Source organism: Pelodiscus sinensis, chromosome 1 (assembly GCF_049634645.1).
Source record: "Pelodiscus sinensis isolate JC-2024 chromosome 1, ASM4963464v1, whole genome shotgun sequence".
NCBI lineage: Eukaryota > Metazoa > Chordata > Testudines > Trionychidae > Pelodiscus > Pelodiscus sinensis.
In genome coordinates this window covers 43282266-43301006 of record NC_134711.1, presented here as the reverse complement: position 1 = coordinate 43301006, position 18741 = coordinate 43282266, and the positions used below count along the sequence as shown (strand labels likewise).

Below are 18741 nucleotides of genomic sequence, written 5' to 3'. Positions count from 1 at the left end.
TTCGCGTCCATCTGCAGCCCCGCAGCAGCCCGGCGGCATGGGCAGCGGCACGACTCCCTCCTGACAGGGGCCAGCCCGCCGCCCGCTCTGCTCCTCGCCACAGCCGCGCTGCATTAACTTGCCGGGCGTGATTACGTTGCTTCCTCCCCCCCAGCCTGGAACTTGTTGCTGGCGGCGGCTGCGGAGGGGGAAACCCGGCTAACACTGGCCCCTTGGCTCAGGACTCGGGCTCAGGCGCTGCAGTCTCCCCGCCAAGGCCCGCGGAGGCAAAAAGTCTCCATGCAAGTGAGCGCTCTGGACGGACTTTGCCAGGTACGTGCCGCGGGAGGGAGGAGAGAGCCGAGCCGAGGCGAGCCTGGGCGGGGGTCCCTGCCTCTTGTCCCCAAACTGTACCTGCCAGGGCAAACAGGGAGGCTCCCTCCTCCTCGGCTCCCCCTATCTAAGCCCTCCCTGGTCCCTTCTCTGCCACGAGCCCCCGCCCCTAATCCCACACCAGGCTCACGGACCCCTTCCCTAGCACCCCTGCACTGTGGAGACCCCCTAATAGCCCTGCCTAGAAAGGGGCCTTATAACCCCACCCCACCCCTCCCTGACACTGCCTCGTCCTTCTCCCTGCCCCCCCCCCCCGCCCTGTGGAGACCCTCTCCCTAATGCCCCTGCTTCCCTAGGCTCAGCAAGGGGACCCATAACCCCACCCCTCCGTGACCCTTCTCTTCCTGCCTGGCACCCCCTGTATTAGTGTGGAGTCGCCTCGTGTTTCCCTGCGCTCAGCATGGATCCCCATAACCCCATCCCTACCTGGCCCCCTGCAGTGTGCAGACCCCCTAATCCTCTATCCCCACCAGACCTCCCTTCACTCCAGGCGCCACAAGCCATTCCTCCCCTCCCAGCCCCGCGGACACTGATGCTCCCTCACGACTCTCCCATCCCGACACAGCCCCCCACTTTCCTCAAACTTCTCTTGCCCCAGCCCCCCATTCACTAGCTGGCTCCTCCCGCCCACCCCAGCAGCCCCTGGTTGCTGCAATCCCCTCACACACACACACCATCCCCGTCTGTTTCCTTGTGCCTGGACACTCTGCCCCCCCCCCCCCCCCCCCCCCGGCTCTGCGCTGCTCTCCTCCCGGCTCTGAACCCCGCCCCCTCCCGGCATCAGCTCCCGAGTCCCGCTTTCCCCCAGCCAGGAGGCAGCCGCCCCCTCCGTCGGGGTTTCCCCCGCGCGTCACTATCTACTCCAGCGTGTTTTCTTCGAGGAAAACTTGCCGGGAAGTTTAATGTTGCCGCCCTGAGCTCGTGCCCCAGGCCGCGGGCTCCTCTGCCCCTTCTCGGGGGCCGCAGTCCCGGGCCAGCCATGCGGGAGTCAGGAGGGAATCTCACAAGTCGTCTCGCTGGGGCTCTGAATAGGGAGGGGGCGGCCGCCTGCGCCTGCCCACTCCCCTTCCAGCCCGGCCACTTGGCGTTGTGCAGGGCGAGAGGGGCTGTGGAGAGATTCTGCGCTAGCCCCCGGCAGGGATCTGCGCTGCCGCTACCAGCGCCTCTCTGCTGCGCCCATCCCGCCAGAGGCAGCTGCCTGGCTCACTGTGGTAGGAACAGGTGGGAGGAGAGTCAGGGTGGGCGCACATCGCTAGGGCAGAAAGATATTTCTTTCGCTCCAAGCGCCTGGCCCTAGCTGGCTGCTGGAGCACAGCCTTCCCAGGCAGCCGCTTGTGTTTGTATGCAACAGACAGACCTTTTCTCCATAGGAACCAGCTGGTAAGGAGGATGAGGTTTTTTTGAACACTAGTACACCATGACTTTGCCTGTACCCTGGTTTCTTATGTCAAGCTACTGGGAGAGGAAAGGGAGGAGACAAGAAGGCATGTCTTTTAAATAATACTAATTAATGCACAATAATGTTTGCTAAATTTGATAATTGAATATTTTTATTCATTTTTAAAAATTATATTTTAGTGGCCAAGCTGAAATTGCTCTGAAGTGATTCCTTAGCAACAGCTGCAGCAGTAGCAGGTTGGACCATGGCAGCAGGAGTAGCAGCTTGGTTGCCATTTGCACGGGCTGCAGCCATAGGATGGATGCCAGTGGCCACGAATCCCATGCCGGCTGCTCCCCGGCAGGAGAGAAAGCGAAGCCAGGACTCCCTTATTGTGCTGAATGTCAGTGGTACCCAGTTCCAGACGTGGCAGGACACTTTGGAGCGTTATCCTGATACACTGCTGGGCAGCTCAGAGCGAGACTTCTTCTACCACCCAGAGACACAGCAGTACTTTTTTGATCGGGATCCTGACATCTTCCGTCACATCCTCAACTTCTATCGTACAGGGAAGCTGCACTACCCTCGACAAGAATGTATATCTGCTTATGATGAGGAGCTGGCCTTCTTTGGCATAATCCCTGAGATCATTGGTGACTGCTGCTATGAGGAGTATAAGGATCGCCGGCGTGAGAATACTGAGCGCCTTCAGGATGATGCAGATCAGGATCGTGCGGCTGAGTGTTCCCTGCCCTCCATGACAACACGGGAGAGAATGTGGCGGGCCTTTGAAAATCCACATACAAGTACGCTTGCACTGGTCTTCTACTATGTCACTGGCTTCTTCATTGCTATCTCTGTCATTGCCAATGTGGTGGAGACAGTACCCTGTGGGGTAAACCCTGGTCGCATCAAGGAACTGCCCTGTGGAGAGCGCTATGCTGTGGCTTTCTTCTGCCTGGATACTGCCTGTGTCATGATCTTCACTGTTGAGTATCTTCTGCGTCTTGTGGCAGCCCCCAACCGCTACAAGTTTGTACGCAGTGTTATGAGCATTATTGATGTAGTGGCCATCATGCCCTATTACATTGGTCTGGTGATGACAGATAATGAGGATGTTAGTGGGGCCTTTGTGACACTGCGTGTCTTCCGTGTCTTCCGGATCTTTAAGTTTTCCCGCCACTCACAGGGGCTGCGCATCCTAGGGTACACACTGAAAAGCTGTGCCTCGGAGTTGGGCTTTCTCCTCTTCTCATTAACCATGGCCATCATCATCTTCGCCACGGTCATGTTCTATGCAGAGAAAGGTTCATCGGCCAGCAAGTTCACCAGCATACCTGCTGCTTTTTGGTACACCATTGTCACTATGACAACATTGGGGTAAGTGCAGATTTGCTTTGGCCATGACCAACATTTTAACAAATTTGCTTCACAAATAAGAAATTAGAAAAAGTGGGAGTGTCAATATTTTTATGGAAACTTCATAGACATGAGTGGGTTCTTTATACGTTCTATTTTAAATATAGGTAGGTATAAAAGTGTTACCATTATTTTTTTGTTTTCAAAATTATATGCAGTTTCTTTACTGTTAGCTTTTGCAATTGGGACAGTAGGAGTATTTCTTTTGTAGTCTCCATGAGGTGTCAGTGAGTCTTTAATAATGTCATCTAATGCCTAGGAGAATCCTTTACAATATTGCAAATGTAGCAGTAATTAATAAAAAAGGTCAGCTGTAAAGTTTTAATCTTACCATGTAGCTCTGCCATTTTGTTTGAACCAAAGTGATATATAGAAATTGATTTGGATAGTGCAAAGTCATTTGTATTGCAAAAGCATAAGTACAACTTTAAACTTCACAAAGACCAATCTCTAACCCCATTAAGTCACTGGAAAAATTTCCTTTGATTTGATTGGGGTCAGGATTTGGCCAAAAATGAATGACTTGTGTCAGCTACATACATTTATGAAAACCTCTATGAAGCTGACTGAGAAAGTATGACTAATGTGTGACAGATTTAATTCCAGTGTATGTGTTAAAAGTTGTTCTCGTTATAAAGTTCCTGATAATATGGAATTAAAATATACCATAGGTGACATTTAAGATCCAATGAGTTTTAGTAGTTAGCTAAGAAATTTCGGGACATCGATATCCTGATAAAATGATACTGATGTCACTATGGCTGCATATTCTCTAAAGAAAGTTGTGGAAATATATTTCTCTGTAATGCTAAAAGGTTGGTTAATTTGAGGAGGCAATTTGTCATTCTATTCTTAGTCGTGATGTATAGTATCTTGTAATAACTATTATATCGAATCTGAATAGGAGTTTGTTCATTTTAAATTCTAGTTCTTTTATGACTGCATATTAAAAGACAAAACTTTTTACTGTCGCTAGGACCATCATTTCATTAATCAAACATCACATCTAGTTTACATTGTCTGGGTTTATGAAACTTGCATTTTTTTAACTTTATCTAAATTAATGTATAATGAAATAGTTGATTTACTTCCTATAATCAAAATCTAGATTGGAAAATGATGTACAAAACTTTAAAAGAAGATAAAAGGGCTGTATTCTGCCATCAGTTTTTATACAGGGCTTTTACGTTTTGCACAATGGAGGAAATGATGATAAACACTGTAAGGTGGAAATATTTCATGTGTCTTCTGGTAAAGCTGTATAATGCCAAATATGTGTTACAAGCTGTCATTGGTGACAAATTAAGGTTTTGTTATATATAGTAACTTTTTATGCTATTACCATACAGTATTAATGATTACCTAAGTTATAGTAATTTCAGCAAAATCGGTCATGATCAGTTAACAACACTGAGAACATTTGCCACTGGAGAGGAAATAACAAAATCAGGAGCTGATGTGTATTGTTTTTAATAATGGATATCTCTCTTCCATAATTAAGGTAGATAGTATTTGTAGGCTGGACTTGTCCAAGGTACTGAACAGTTTATAGTGGTTAAATACTTTCATTCCACATTGTAATCGTCTATGGTTCTGATATAGGAAATTGATTGATTGGCATTGGTAGCAAAAAAAAATAAAAAGGGCATTATGTTATGGTTCCAGATCTTAAAATTATTTGAAACTATAGGTAAAATTGTTTGACGCACCTGAGTGATTTAGGAATCAAAGTCTTACTGGAAATCAGTGTTATTTCAGAGCCTGTCATTTTTGAAAATGTCACTTAGGTTCCTAAGTCACTTAGGACTAGATCTTTACATGGATTTAGATGCCTGAGGATGCAGGTAGAAATGTAGTAGGATTTTTCAAAGGGTACTTAAGTCCTTTTGGTTTCAAGAGGTCACTTAAAAGGTGCTTTGACAATCTGTAAAGAGACATTCTGGTGACAGACTTATAAATTAGAGGAAATAATTCTCATGTGTAAACTCCATGACCAGTAACAAGACCTGTGCATGCTATGTGCTACTGAAATGCAAAAGTTTCATAGACCACTGTTGCACGGAATTTATGTCCCAAATATACATGTATAGGGGCTAGATTCTGTTTAGGCACTTAAATCCCAGAATCAGTCCCCACTGGGATTTACATAATCCTCACTCAGTCACTGCTGAATTCCATAGGTACCTAAACTCTGTGTAGTAAAAGTTCCATAGACATCTGTATTTCTGCCTTTGAGTGTGTATATATATTGAAGTGCCATGCTTACACCTTGTGCAATGTACAATGTGGGGGAAATTACACATTCCTCTGCCTAACTTGCCTGCAGATCCAAATCAAGTAAACATGCCCTAGCCTCACTTATCAGACTGGGCTCCAGTAGGCAAGCTTAGACACCATGGCAGGTGGGGGAGTGCCATGGGGTTTAGCCCCGTGATAAGGTACTCACCTGGGAGACTTCTGGTTCATCTTCCCTCCACATGCGGGGCTGAGAAGATTTGAATAGGGATCTGCTCTCTCTCAGATGGGCTAATCTAATGTGGGTTCTCTCAGAGTACATCACAGAATGGACACCCACAGCGGGCCAGAGCCAACTGAATCTGGTTCGTTGGGCTCAGTCTGTGGGGCTGATTAATTTCAGTGTACACTTCTGTGCTTGGGCTGGATCCTCGGCTTCAGATCCCACTACCTTGCAGGGTTCTAGCCTGAAGTCTACACTGAAGCCATCTCCAAGTTTTTAATTACAGATTAGACATACCCTTAGTCTCTATTGTTGAAACTGGTCAACTGTGGAGCAATCACTGAAAAAGTCATTGGAGCAAGAGCCTGTATCCTGGGTCTTCCACATGATTGACTCTATAGCCCAGTGGTTAGATTATTCTCATGCTTGCTTTTTTTCCCCTCACTCTGGCTTAATGGTGCTCTCATTATTTATTTCCTCCTCTCTTCTCCCTCCTACCTGCCAGCATCTTGAAAAAATAGAATAGATGCATAAATCCAAGAGAAAGTTGACAGCTGAGAATACCAAGCAGAGGGAAGTACTTCCCTGCAGACTGGTCATAAGCGTCTATCTTTGAGAGAAAGAAGGCTTAGCATGCACCTCAGGTTGGTACCTCCCACCAGGCTAGTTTAGGTAGGAAGCCTCCTAGCATGATGGCTTGTGTGAATCTCCTTCTGAGGTGTGTCTCTCCATTCATTGTATAGGGAGTAGAGCTGCTGAACTCAGGCTTTGCGAATTCCAGTGATTTTTCTAGGTGCGTAAAGGTTAGGCATGGTGATAATTATGCATTATCTGCATATCTATGTTCCTTCATGAATCTAGCCCTTATGCCATGTGGAGACAGCTGCATAGTCATCCTGAATTTGGCCATTAACATTTACAATAACACATAATTCTGGAGAAGTTTTAAGCAGTATGTTAACTGAATAATGTTGTCCTTTTAATAATATCTTGTTAGCTACGTAAAGATTGTGATTAAATGTTAAATAGTGATGAATAACTTCATTAGCATTAAACTTCAGAATTCTTATTAGTTTCATGGAGTAAGTGGGAAAAGGGAAAAATTACAAGGGGGGGGGGAAGTAAAGGTCAATGAAAGTTGACTGTTGTTATTACTAGTAACTTGGATTAGGGATCAGATCCTGTCATCTTTACTTAGGCTATGCCCTTATTAATTTAAATTAAAGTTTGTATGAATAAGGACTGCAGATGCTGGCCATTACTGAACCTAGTTCTTCACCTCAGAACAAAAATTATATTTTAGGTGATCATTGTGCCCAACAAATGAAATTTTATAAAATTGTATGAAAGATGATACAAAATGATAAACTCACTTTGAGTTTAGAAGACGATATTGTTTTTAGCATCTGTGAGATAGCAAGGGTATAGAATGGCAACCTTACTAACTTGGGGATTTATCTTGGAAGCAGAGCTGTATTTCTCAGTTCTGCATGATTGCTAAGCAATTAAAGTGTCTTTTTAAAACATTGATTACATTTTCCTTTGTAGAATGCCAGTGACTTCAATTATTGCTACAGTTTTTAAACTGCAAGTACATCACAATTATTAACTGTCCTCATCTCCAAATACCAAAGTGGAAAGGGTTGTACATGAGGCCCCAAAGAAAAATGAAAGGAGAAATGTGGCTTTAGGAGTACAGCATAGACTATGAGAAATTTCAAAAACAGGATTTTAGTTTTTAACTATATTACTGCTCCCTGGCTCTCTAAACCATGGAGGACATTCTCACACTTTGCGCCTGCCTCTTTCTGTTTGTTTCTTCTGAATCGGTTTTATTTATAGGAAGAGGTTACAAATGAGAGAGGGGAGAGGAAACAAGCACAGATAAAACATAAAGAAGCAATAGAGAAGGGGGAGGGAAGTACAAGCTGACAATAAGCAGAGCCCTGCAAGGATACAAAATTTGTATCTGCATCTTCAAAAATGTTCCATGGATATCTGTATTCACATCCATGAATATAAAGTAGTTATCTGCAAATTAGGAGGGTTTAATCCAAAATTTGTACCGCATCTGTATCCACCAAAATGAGCTGTGGATATCCATAGATGTCCATAGATTTGTGGACTCTGACAATAAGGATCAGAGAAGCTTGTCGCCAGAAGCAAAAGGAGGCACAAAACACAAGCAACGGCAGGATAGGAATGTAGATGGAGGCAGAGCAAGTATGCAGGTCAACTGAAACTGTGGCTGACAGACTTACATGGGTGCTTATCAGACACCCACAATTATAGCGACTGCATTTTGCAACTTTCTGCTGCAATTCCCTAACTTGATGGTTTTCTTCCTGACACTGGTATAGCCAACAAATGAGCTGTGGAAGCATAGGCCATGTTTTGGTGGAATGGGATGCGTTTGTAGACCATACAACAGTATTTGTATAAATATATATCTGCTGATATATATTGTGCATTAAATAAAGAATGCATTAAAAAACCACTGACTCCAGTATATGAAATAATACCTTTATATTTATAGGCCTAACATTGTATTGTTTTGTCAGATTATATAATACATCTATAGGTGAAATACAGACTTTATGGAGAGTTATTTAAAAGTAAGCAAATTAATTTTTGCATTCATAATGTAAACTAGATGTATTGAAAAAAGAAAGCATCAAGCAGTTCCATTAATTAATTATTAATTATAGTAGCATTCATGTGCCAAGCATCTTACAACAGATAGACTGTAAGTTCACCAGGGCAGGGATTCTATGCAAACTGCGTATCTTTTTCTGATTTACTTTCAAAAGAAGCTTTTTCTGAAATTTGGTGCATCTACATGGTACCACATTTTGGGGGAAAAAGTGCTTTTTCAACACATCCCTTATTCCTTGTAGAATGAGGTTAACAGGGATGGCAAAAGAACGTATCCGCTTTTTCAAACATTATTTACATGGCATTGCTTTTCTGGGATATCTCCAGTATCCCAAAAAAGCAGTGTAGTCTAGACGTAGCCCAATAGATGACATAATGATGTAACATGAGAGAACTACAAATAACAGATCAGGAAATAGGATAATGGCTCTACTGCTTTCCTGCTCTTGGTACTTCAGTTCTCGCTTTCTATCATTTACCCCCCATTCCTTTCAGGTCTTTGAAGTACACTTCTTTTAGTTCTTCCCTTTTTTCCCCCTCCCAATACTGTTATCTATAGTTCAAAAATTCTGTAAGTCAAGAATAACAATACTTGGGTTCAAGCTGAGGAGGTGGCAAAAACAAAATAATATGCCAGCACCCTGTAGATGCAGAACAAACCCCACTGACATTAGATTTATCGTATGAAAGTCCTCAGCTAGAAATGTGAATATGAAATATATGAAGTGTTTGACTTAAGTGGTAAAAATCCAGAAAGTTCAGATTGAATGGTTCATGTCAGTTAACTCCAACCATTGTGAACTCTGCACCCCTGCCCAGCAAGACATGTTCACAATGGAAAAGCTGAAAATAATATAAATATAGCAGTAGAGATATTACTCCCAAATAGGAAGCTGCTTGGAAAAGGAAATTAAATATTGAATATGGAAATGTGAAAAAGTTGAATATTTATCTAAAATTATGTTGATATACAAAACATCTCAAACACAAGAAAAGACCCTCAATTTACTGTAGTTATTTTCTAGAATAAACAGTTGAAACTGTGAAAGTTTATTGGTCTGTTTCTCATCTTACTGAAATTTTACTCCAGTATAATTTCCTGATTTCTGTGGTGTTGCTTCTAATTTACACCAATGTAATTGAAAGAAAAACTGGATTTTGTAAATCATAAACTGACACTATTTTTAAAAAAAGGCATATAAAATACAAACCCAGAGACAGTTTAAATTCAGGTGCAGATTCAAGTTTCATCAGCTATCTGACAGCAAAGTTGACACAATGCTAGAAATGATCTTGTATGTTTCTGTGCCTATCATTATGAGGCAGTGAATGAGAACACTGATTTTTATTTAAGACATAGTCTGTAAAACAATTTTCCTCCACATCTCATGAAGTGATGGAAATATTTTTAAATCCATACAGTGTGCATTAGAATGATAGCTCTATGTTCTGTTACATTTATCTGAAACAGTAATAATTACCATACTTGGACTATCACCTGTAACACATTACTGGTCAAATTCTATCCCTGGATCCAAAGTACATGGGCTAACTAAGAGTTTTTGATTCTAATATATAAATGAGACTCTCCTATAATCCAAATCATCTTGTTTTTAGATACATTCATGTAATATCAAAGTGTATGGCTTTTGATATAAAACGAGGATTTTTACCACAGTGCATCAAGAAGTTGAACTCCCCCCCCCCCCCCCCCCCCAAAAAAAAAACTGGCTTAAATAAGGGTCAGCTAAGGTGACAAATGTTGTGTACATATGTCTGCTGACCTAATGTTAAAATAAAAAAATTAGCGCATATAAAATTTTGTGGCGTTTAGAACATTCCCTGAAAAACTGTAGCTCCATTTTATCAATAATAATAATAACAAATATTAAGTAATGAAGTGTCTTGATGCTGAGATAATTTAGAGTCTTCAAATGTAAAACTTGCTAAAGGAAAACCATATTTTTTTCTTCACACCAACACTACAGCATTTCAAGTGACAAGAAGCATTTTATAGCAGAGATCCCCAGATCTCTGGAAGGGAATACCTTAATGCCGTAAATATCCAGGTCTAAAGTTCATCAGTACCTTACAACTAAGTAATCAAATATCAAGAGTAATTAACACATTCTATTTCTAAAGGCTATATTTTACTGTGCACTTGTAAGAGATCATAAAAGCCAAGTTCTCTCTGTGAGACCATTAAAAATCCTGTGGCAACTTTCATTAGTGCAATGGATTGCTCTGAGGTGCTTGCTAAAACGTTTCCTTACTTGCATTGCTGTGTAGCATACTATACATTGGTTGGCTACAAAGCTTTGTTCTTGAGGTGTGAGAACTTCAAGGGTGCTGTGTGCATGCACTTAATTTGAACCTGATCCTGCACCACTGAAGTAAATGGGCAATTTTTCATTGTCTTTAATGAGAGAAGGATCTAGGCCACTGTGAAGATGGAAGATGCCGTAAAAATATTAGTATGAATATCATCTCATATTTATGTAATTTATAATATATAAGGCCCACATATAGGTGAGTAGTCCCTGGTTCTGAGTGGATTCCCACTGGAGTCAGTGAAGCAGTGTGTGAGCACAGAAATCCTCCTACATGGATCAGATTTCAAGATCAGAGTTCTGTGAGCCAGATTTTAAAGGTACTTCGGTACCTAAAGATGAAGGGAGACAATTGGGAGTTTTCAAAAGTTCCCAATTCTTTTCATTTCAATGGCAACGTGTGTCTAGGAAGCTAGCTGCATTGAAGTGTCTGAATGCTTTCAAAAATCTTACCCTTCATGCCTAAGGTTAAGCATCTAAACCCATACTTAAGTACCTAAATAAATGGCCTGATTTTCAGAGGTACTGAGCATGGTATTGTCAACCCTCCTGAACTGGGTATGAATCTCCTAGTGGCTATTGAAACCTATCCATAAGATTTTAATAGGGTGCTAATTGGCACTGTAACAGACTAAGGCTCCCTACCTCCCCTGGCTCTGCGCAGCTCCCAAAAGCGACCAGCATGTCCCTCTGACTTTTAGGCACAGAGATGGCCAGGGGGTCTTTGAACATTGCCCCTGCCCTGAGCCCCATCTCCACAGCTGTCATTGGCCTGGAACTGCAGCCCAGGGGAGCAGGTGATAGTGCTGCCCCTAGACAGGGGCAGCACACAGGATATCGTGGCCTCTCAACTTAAGAGCAATATATGCTGGTCTCTTCTTGAAACTAGGGATACAAATGGTTAACCAGTTAACTGGTAAGCATCATGAATTAACTGGAGGCCTGGATTAGAACAGCTCCCTGCCCCCCCATGGTGCCGCGTGGTGGGCCTTGACTGACCAGAGCAGACTGAAGCACAATGAATCCTGCTGGGCTACAGTATAGGGATTGCTTGAGCCTGGCTGGAGCATCCTCCATGCACAGAAGGCTTGGCCTGCCTGGATCAGCCTGTTGCACTGGGTTGGGGAGAGGGGGGGCACTTCAGCCCAGCCAAAGCAGCCTCCGCCAACGGTTAACTGGTGAAACATAACATTTGACTACTGTAGTTAATTGATTACAGGTTAATTTGACTAGTTAATGGATTACAGGTTATTTTATATCCCTACTGGGAAATGTCTGAGGTAAGGGCTGCCTGGCTGAAGCCTGCACCCCATGCCCCTCCCTCACACTAACACTCGCCCCAGCCCTAAGACACATCCTGCAACTGGACATCTCATTCCTGGCCCTACCCTAGAGACCACACTTGCAGCTGGAGCTCTCACTCTCTCCTGCACCCTGACTCCCTGCCCCTGCCTAGACCTGCCTCCTGTACCCAAACTCCCTCCCAGAGTCCACCCCATACATCCTCCTGCACTCCATCTCCCTACCCCCAGGATTAGCCCAGAGTTCCCTCCCACATTCTAAACCCCTCAATTGTACCCTGAGCCCAGAGCTTGCACTCCGTCCTGCAACCCAACTCTCTGCTGCAGAATGGTGACAGAGAATGAGGGTGGGGGAAAGAGAATGATGGGGACAGGGAGTGAATGCAGCAGGGTTGTAGCTTCAGGGAAGGGGCAGAGCAAGATGTTGGGGTTTACGCAATTAGTCAGATGGCAACCCTAAAGTTCCAGTTTCTGATATAGAAGAAAAAAATGGGATTTATGGGTGATCAGCATTTGTAAAAAAAATAATATTTCTTATGTTACTGTCACAATAGGAAAGCAGATAAGTATATGTGTGTGTTTAAGGAAAGGGAGACAGATAGTTTAACAGTTAACTCTCACCAAGTTATTTCCCCTCTTTTCTAAAGTGCTTAAGGCAAAATCTTCTCTTTGGTTTTCAATGTTACTGTTATTTCTGTAAGTGATAATGTATCTGGAAGAGAATTGTAAGAAATATTAATTTTGTTATTCGGGTTTTACAAATGTCTTGTTTTTTGTTGTTCAACTAATTAAAATGTTTTCTGGTAACTAATTGCAAAGTTAGGGGGACGAGTCTCAAGGATTCCCAATTTTGGTTGGATGTATTCCTGGAGATTTCATCACTTGACATAATCTTTAATTAAAGATTAATCTTTTGTGTTTAGAAACTCCAGACCAATCCTTAAGTGCTGGCAACCCTAGTCTCAACACATCCTAATTGTGCCAGCCTATAACATTAGCTAATAATTTACCCACTACAGGTTGAACCTCTCTAGTTTGACATGCTTAGAACCTGACCTGTGCTAAATCAGAGAATTTGCCAAACCACAGGAGGTCAACATTGTCTAGCAGTATTACCAATAATTCCCTTGCTTACTGGGCACTTAAAAGATATTTAGAGGTAAATTAGAGCTAAATAACAACACAGAACACAGAGCCAGGACTGGTGGCTATAAACAAACTTTATGGGATGGTGGGAAACTTGGCTACACCCATTATAAGTAGACCTCTGGCTAACTAAAATCTTACCAGACCATGGATGTTGCTGGACCAGAGAGTGCCAGATTAGAGAGGTTCAACCTGTGCTATCTTTTCCCCTTAATCTTTATCCAATTAGCTTCCTTCAGTAAGCCAAATCTGAGTTTCTTAATAAGACCAAGTGAGAGTATGTCTACACTGCACGGCTATTTCGGGGTACCTGAGATATCCCAAAATAGCTACCCCGCGTCTACACAAGGTGCTCATTATTTCAAAATATTTTTTTGAAATAATGGGCACATTATTTTGGCATATTGGTAACCCTCATTCCACAAAGGTTAAGGAATACCTTAAAAAAGCATGTTATTTCAAAATTTGGCACTGTGTAGTCGTGCCAAATTTCAGAACAAGCTATATTGAAGTAGATTCCAAATAAGATACACAAGCTGCATGTCTTATTTAGTGTTTAGGGTGCTGTGTAGATGCACCCTGAGATGTAGAAATGACACTTGAGATTTATTTTTGCCAATCTATTTTCCCTAAAAGAAGGAATCTTATTATCATATTTGAAACTAGTTTCCATTTCTGTAATCTGTATCTCTACTATTTGTAACTGGTTAACAATTTATTGACCTTCCTTATCTGTTATGGACAGCAACTATTGCACTGTGGTTGTCTATTTAGGAATAAAGTGGATGGAAGGATTACATGGTGGATTACAGTGGCCACAGTTGTGCTTCTAACTTCTTCTGGTCCCCATAGTGATCAGACAGGCTGAAGATGGGGCTATACTTTCTTTGTGTTTTATAAAGTCTGATTTTAAATTGAGATGAAAAATAAGAGGTTTAAAATGAATCTCTTTGTATTGAAGGTACAGAAAAATTGAGAAATCCCTGTGTGCTTTCAGATAAGTTCCCTTGTTAATTTACACAGTGTTGTTCTACATTAATTTCAGTTTTTATAAGCTTTTTGGAGTGGATTTGACTAGATTGATTATTCGTTTACATAACTAAATTTGATTTAAGACAAAGTTAGTAGAAGTGAGTACAAAGTAGAGTAGCCAAGCAGATGTTTTTATATATATATATATATATATATATATACACACACCAGATGGTAGATACACAAGTTAGGGAGTTTTAAATAATTCAGATAATGAAATCAAACAAGTCATGTTATAATATTTTTAGATACATTGCAGTGAACTAATTCTTATGTCTTAACTAAATTCTCCATTGCAGTTGTTTAAGCTGTAATGAATAACAATCAATTGTTCTCTCTTACTTTTGGATAGTAAACCTCACAAATACAAACAATGTATAGACGGAAAATTAAGAATAAACGGGTTTACAAATAGACTTATTTGTTAAGACTAGATTTTTCATTACCTAACACAGGAACATGAAGTCTTAGAGGAATAGCCATGTTACTCTGTAACATTTAAAAAAAATGAGTATTCCTGTGCACCTTAGAGACTAACAAAAAACATATATAGAGGTTGAACCTCCCAAGTCCGGGACACTCTGGTCCAGGAACATCCATGGTCTGGCAAAGTTGCAGATGTTGCTGGACCAAAGAGACCCAGGAGTGGGAGTCAGCGTGGAGAACTTAGGGTCTGCAGAATCTCGTCTGGGCCAGCAATGGCTGGGTAGGGGAACCCTAGTGTCAGTGGGGATAGGTGGCATCAGGGAGCCCCTGCCCCAGCTGGGGATCATCCAGTGTCAGTGGGGTCATGTGGGCAGAGAGGCCCTAGCAGTGGGGTTAGGTGGCAGCTAGGGACTGGTACCGGGGCTGGTCTAGTGGCCCTGGCTGGGGAACCCCAATAAACCCCCATTGGCTGTGGGCCTGGACTGCCACAGCAGAACTGCTGGCAGAGGGGTGGCCTAGGGCTGGGGCTGGGGAACCTCAAGGAACCCCCAGAGGTAGCAGGGTTGGGGGTGGATGGGCAGTGGTGGCCCGGCAGCCCCAGCTGGGAACTCCCAAAGGCAGCAGGGCTGGTGGTGGCTGGGCAGCTCTGCCTGGGGAACCCCTGGCACAGTGGGCAGGAAGCAAGGTAAGAAGCCTCAACCTTGGGAGCCCCAGAGAGAAGAGTTGGCAGTGGGGCAGCCAGCAGTGGAACTCTGACCTTACCTCATTCAGCAAACTCCCTGGTCGGGATGACTCAACTCCCTAGGGTGCTGGATAAGGGTGGTCCAACCTGTAGTATCACGAGCCTTTGTCAACAAAACCCACTTCATCAGGTTATGCCTATGAAAGCTCATAATACTATATTTTTGATAGTCTCTAAAGTGCCACAGGACTACTTCTTGTACCTGACAATTAAGTAAAGGCAGAAAATGCCCTTGATGTGTGTTGATAATGGAAGCAGCAAAAATGCCAATAAGATGTCGGCTTATGTCAAAGGGGGCATAACTCTAGAGACAGGATGTTATCAATAAAGCTTTCAGTACTAATATTACACTCATGCTGAAGTACAATTCCCCAGCTTTGGCTACTACATTTGAAGAAAAGTATAGTCAACTAATAGAAGATTATGGCATACTATGGAGTACTGGATAGGACACAAAATAAATTAATTTGAGAGCTTTTTATATGAAGAGAGAGGAAGCACCTCCTTATGATTACAAGCTTCCACAACTTCAGTTTCTTGTCTGACAAGTGGTTTTCTGCTTAATGGCCACTCTGAAAAGATCCTCTTTCACTGAAGTCCAGACACAGCAAAAAGGCTTCCAAACAAGTCCTTCCCTTTGGTTGCAAAAATACAGTCTCACGATCCTTAGGTAGTATATTAGGACCATAGGAGAGACCATGCCTGTCCTCTGCCTTGGACTTCTGTCTGAGGACCATAAAAAGTGAGGTAGCTATTGACTCCAAGTTCAACCACCCTTGATTCATTTTTACACAATGTCCTCCTTCTATGTTTGTGTAAGGGGACTGTTACTCCTTACTAAAACTCTGTGGGAGTTTTTTGGTTTGCCAGCTCCCAGCTTCAGAAGGGGAAGGGTTCATGAGACTGACAGACCCCAGAGACAATGGAAAGCAGTCAACACTTCAGCTCAGTCTGACTGACAGGTTGGACAGGCCACTGAGGAAGGGGACGGGCCAGGCCCCATCCTCCCTGTAAGCTGGGATTGTTCTGGCTCTCTCTGAGCAAACAGAGCTGAGACACAGCCCAAGGAGTGCAAGCTGTATGCAGAAGTCGTCCTGCAAAAACAGAGAGCTGAAAGAGTGGTGCAAGCTGTGTGAAGAAGTCCTGCAGCGACAGAACCAGACACAGACAGCCCAAGGAGTGCAAGCTGTGTGGAGAGAGAGTCTTGCAACAGCAGAGCCAGGCATACACATCTCAAGGAGTGCAGACCCTGTGTTGAGCAGCAGACTGGCAGTGCTCAGAGCCAAAAGGAACAGAGAAGCAACACAAGGAGCTGGAACTGGCCAAGCAGCACAGCCTGCAGCTGGATGTGGTGAGCACCTGGGACCAGCAAAGTGTGGGGAAAGGCTCTGGACTGGGAGAGGGGTCTGGCCACTTCGAGCTTGAGACTGTGTGGTCACTGCCAGAGCTAGCATGTCCAGCCTGTAGCCCCCCCCCTGCAGCATATCCAGGGCCTCTAAGAAAGAGACTGTGGACTGTCCTTACACTCTGCAGGCTGCTGTTTTGATGTCCCTGTGCTACAGAGCAGGGCTGTGTGTTCTCATTTAACCATTCTCATTTTTTCTTATTCTTTTCTCTTTAACCAGTTGATGTTTAATAAATTGTATTTACTTTGAACCTTATGAAGTGATCACTGGGCCAAGAAGGCCTGCAGTGTAAAGAGAGCACCTCGGAGTGGGGACACCCTAACTCCTGCCCCCAGTGACTACAAGGTCAGGGGTTTAGCCCCAGGAAACCTGGGCCCAGCCTTGTTGGGGTTTCAAGGGCTCTGCTACTCAGGAGAGGGGAGGGGGAGCCCTCAGGATCAGGGAGGCCGTGGGGTAAAGGAAGTGGGAGCGGGGACTCAGATTCTTTCGCTGGTCCATCTCACCAGGGTGGTATAGAAACCAGGAAAGTTCCCCACAATAGCGGGACCATTTCCCCGCTTACATTTGCCTGCTCTTTAGCCCTTTCTCTGTGAATACACACAGAAGACCCAGTTAAAATCAGTTTTCAGGCTTATGGGTGTGTTTTTTTTTTTTTTTTTTTTTTTTTTTGAAGAAAACCACAAACCTTTAGAAGACAACTATAAATAAAATGTGTTGAAACTTTTTATGGGGGTGTGGGGGGGGGGAGGGGAGAAGGAATTCTTAGCAGTTCCACTGAGTAAGCAAATGGAGACCCTATGGCAACAACTCTAAAAGAAACATGAATTCTTCTCATTTCATATCACTGGGAAGCCTGCTGATTATTTAAATGTCAACATTGTAGCTTTTTAACCACTGGCTATTTTTGAAGAATCACCAAACTAATGTTCTTATCCAACTCTCCAAACTTACCTTCCACAACAGTAGTGCCACTGGTTTTGAATCTAAACCTGATTCCCAGATCTCCATCTTCTACTATTCAGTTGTGCATCACTAATACAAAATTATGCAACAGACTAGAAATTTATAGACAGAATAAAATTGAATTTAGTATTAGATGAGATTACACCATACACTGTACTGATGGCATTATTTGTTTTCATACTTCATTCAATAGAAACATACCATTTTAACATTTACTTAAAACTGCTGCAGAAATTCCAATCTGCAGCACTGGAGAACTGCAGAATCCTGAGTTCCTTGCCAAAGAACTGAAGATAAGTTCACTGCAGAGTACATGAAGCTTTGCTGATGTTTTTCTCTTCTGATTTGCCTGCTTCTCTACAAAGTATGTGATCCTCCCTGGTAGGTGAACTTTTGTAATTTGATTTGAGTCCTGTTATTGATGAAAGCCTGTTATTACAGGTTGGACCTGCCTGTTTTGTACTGAACGAGAGAATTTGCTGGATCAATGGAGTCTCCTGCCCCAAGCCAGCTGGCCTCCTGCCTCTGGCCCCCTTTACTCCCTCCCCAGCTGGGCTGTCTGTTGTGCTGCTGCTGCCTCCCTTCTCCCTCCCCTGGATCTGGGCTGCCATGGATGTTTTGGGTTCTCTGGCCCCAGCAGTGACCTCGCGCTGCTGCAGACGGCCAGGTTTCCCCAGCCACTTCTCTGGCCCCTAACCCAGTGCTGCTGTGGGCAGCCAAGGTTCCCTGGACCTGCCGCAGGCTACTGGGATTCTAGGGCTCTGACCCCAGCACTGCTGTTGGGCTCCTCCAGCCCCGCTGATCCCAGCTGGGGTAGGGCTGCTAGCCTTCCTGCCAGACCACAGATGTTGCCAGACCAGAGAGTGCCAGATTTCAGAGGTGCAACCTGTATTCCTTGGAAAAGTTGAAACATCCTCTCCATGTTTTGCTTCTTTAGACAAAGAATTAGAATCTAATCCAAACATTGCCAGCTGACATAGTTTTACCATAATTCTGTTTTTGATAGGTCACCTGAAATTACCATGTTTCCCTCAAAATGCCTCTCTTTCTTTTTGTTGGACTTCATCAGTTGAAAATATATTTGTGTCTGTTTGCTCTGTTTGTTAAATGGTA

At 43.4% G+C, this 18741-nt stretch overlaps 1 protein-coding gene across 2 annotated transcripts in view; it reads left to right on the top strand.

Moving 5' to 3' along the window:
* Positions 1-175: 175 nt before the first annotated feature.
* The window catches only part of KCND2 (potassium voltage-gated channel subfamily D member 2), a 395949-nt gene continuing 377383 nt past the window's right edge, over positions 176-18741 (top strand). For both annotated transcript variants that reach the window (XM_025184391.2, XM_006122641.4), the window contains exons 1-2: positions 176-312; positions 1951-3130. In XM_025184391.2, the coding sequence (XP_025040176.2) occupies positions 2016-3130 (1115 nt within the window). In that variant the 5' untranslated portion in view covers positions 176-312; positions 1951-2015. The remainder of the gene's footprint in view (positions 313-1950; positions 3131-18741) is intronic.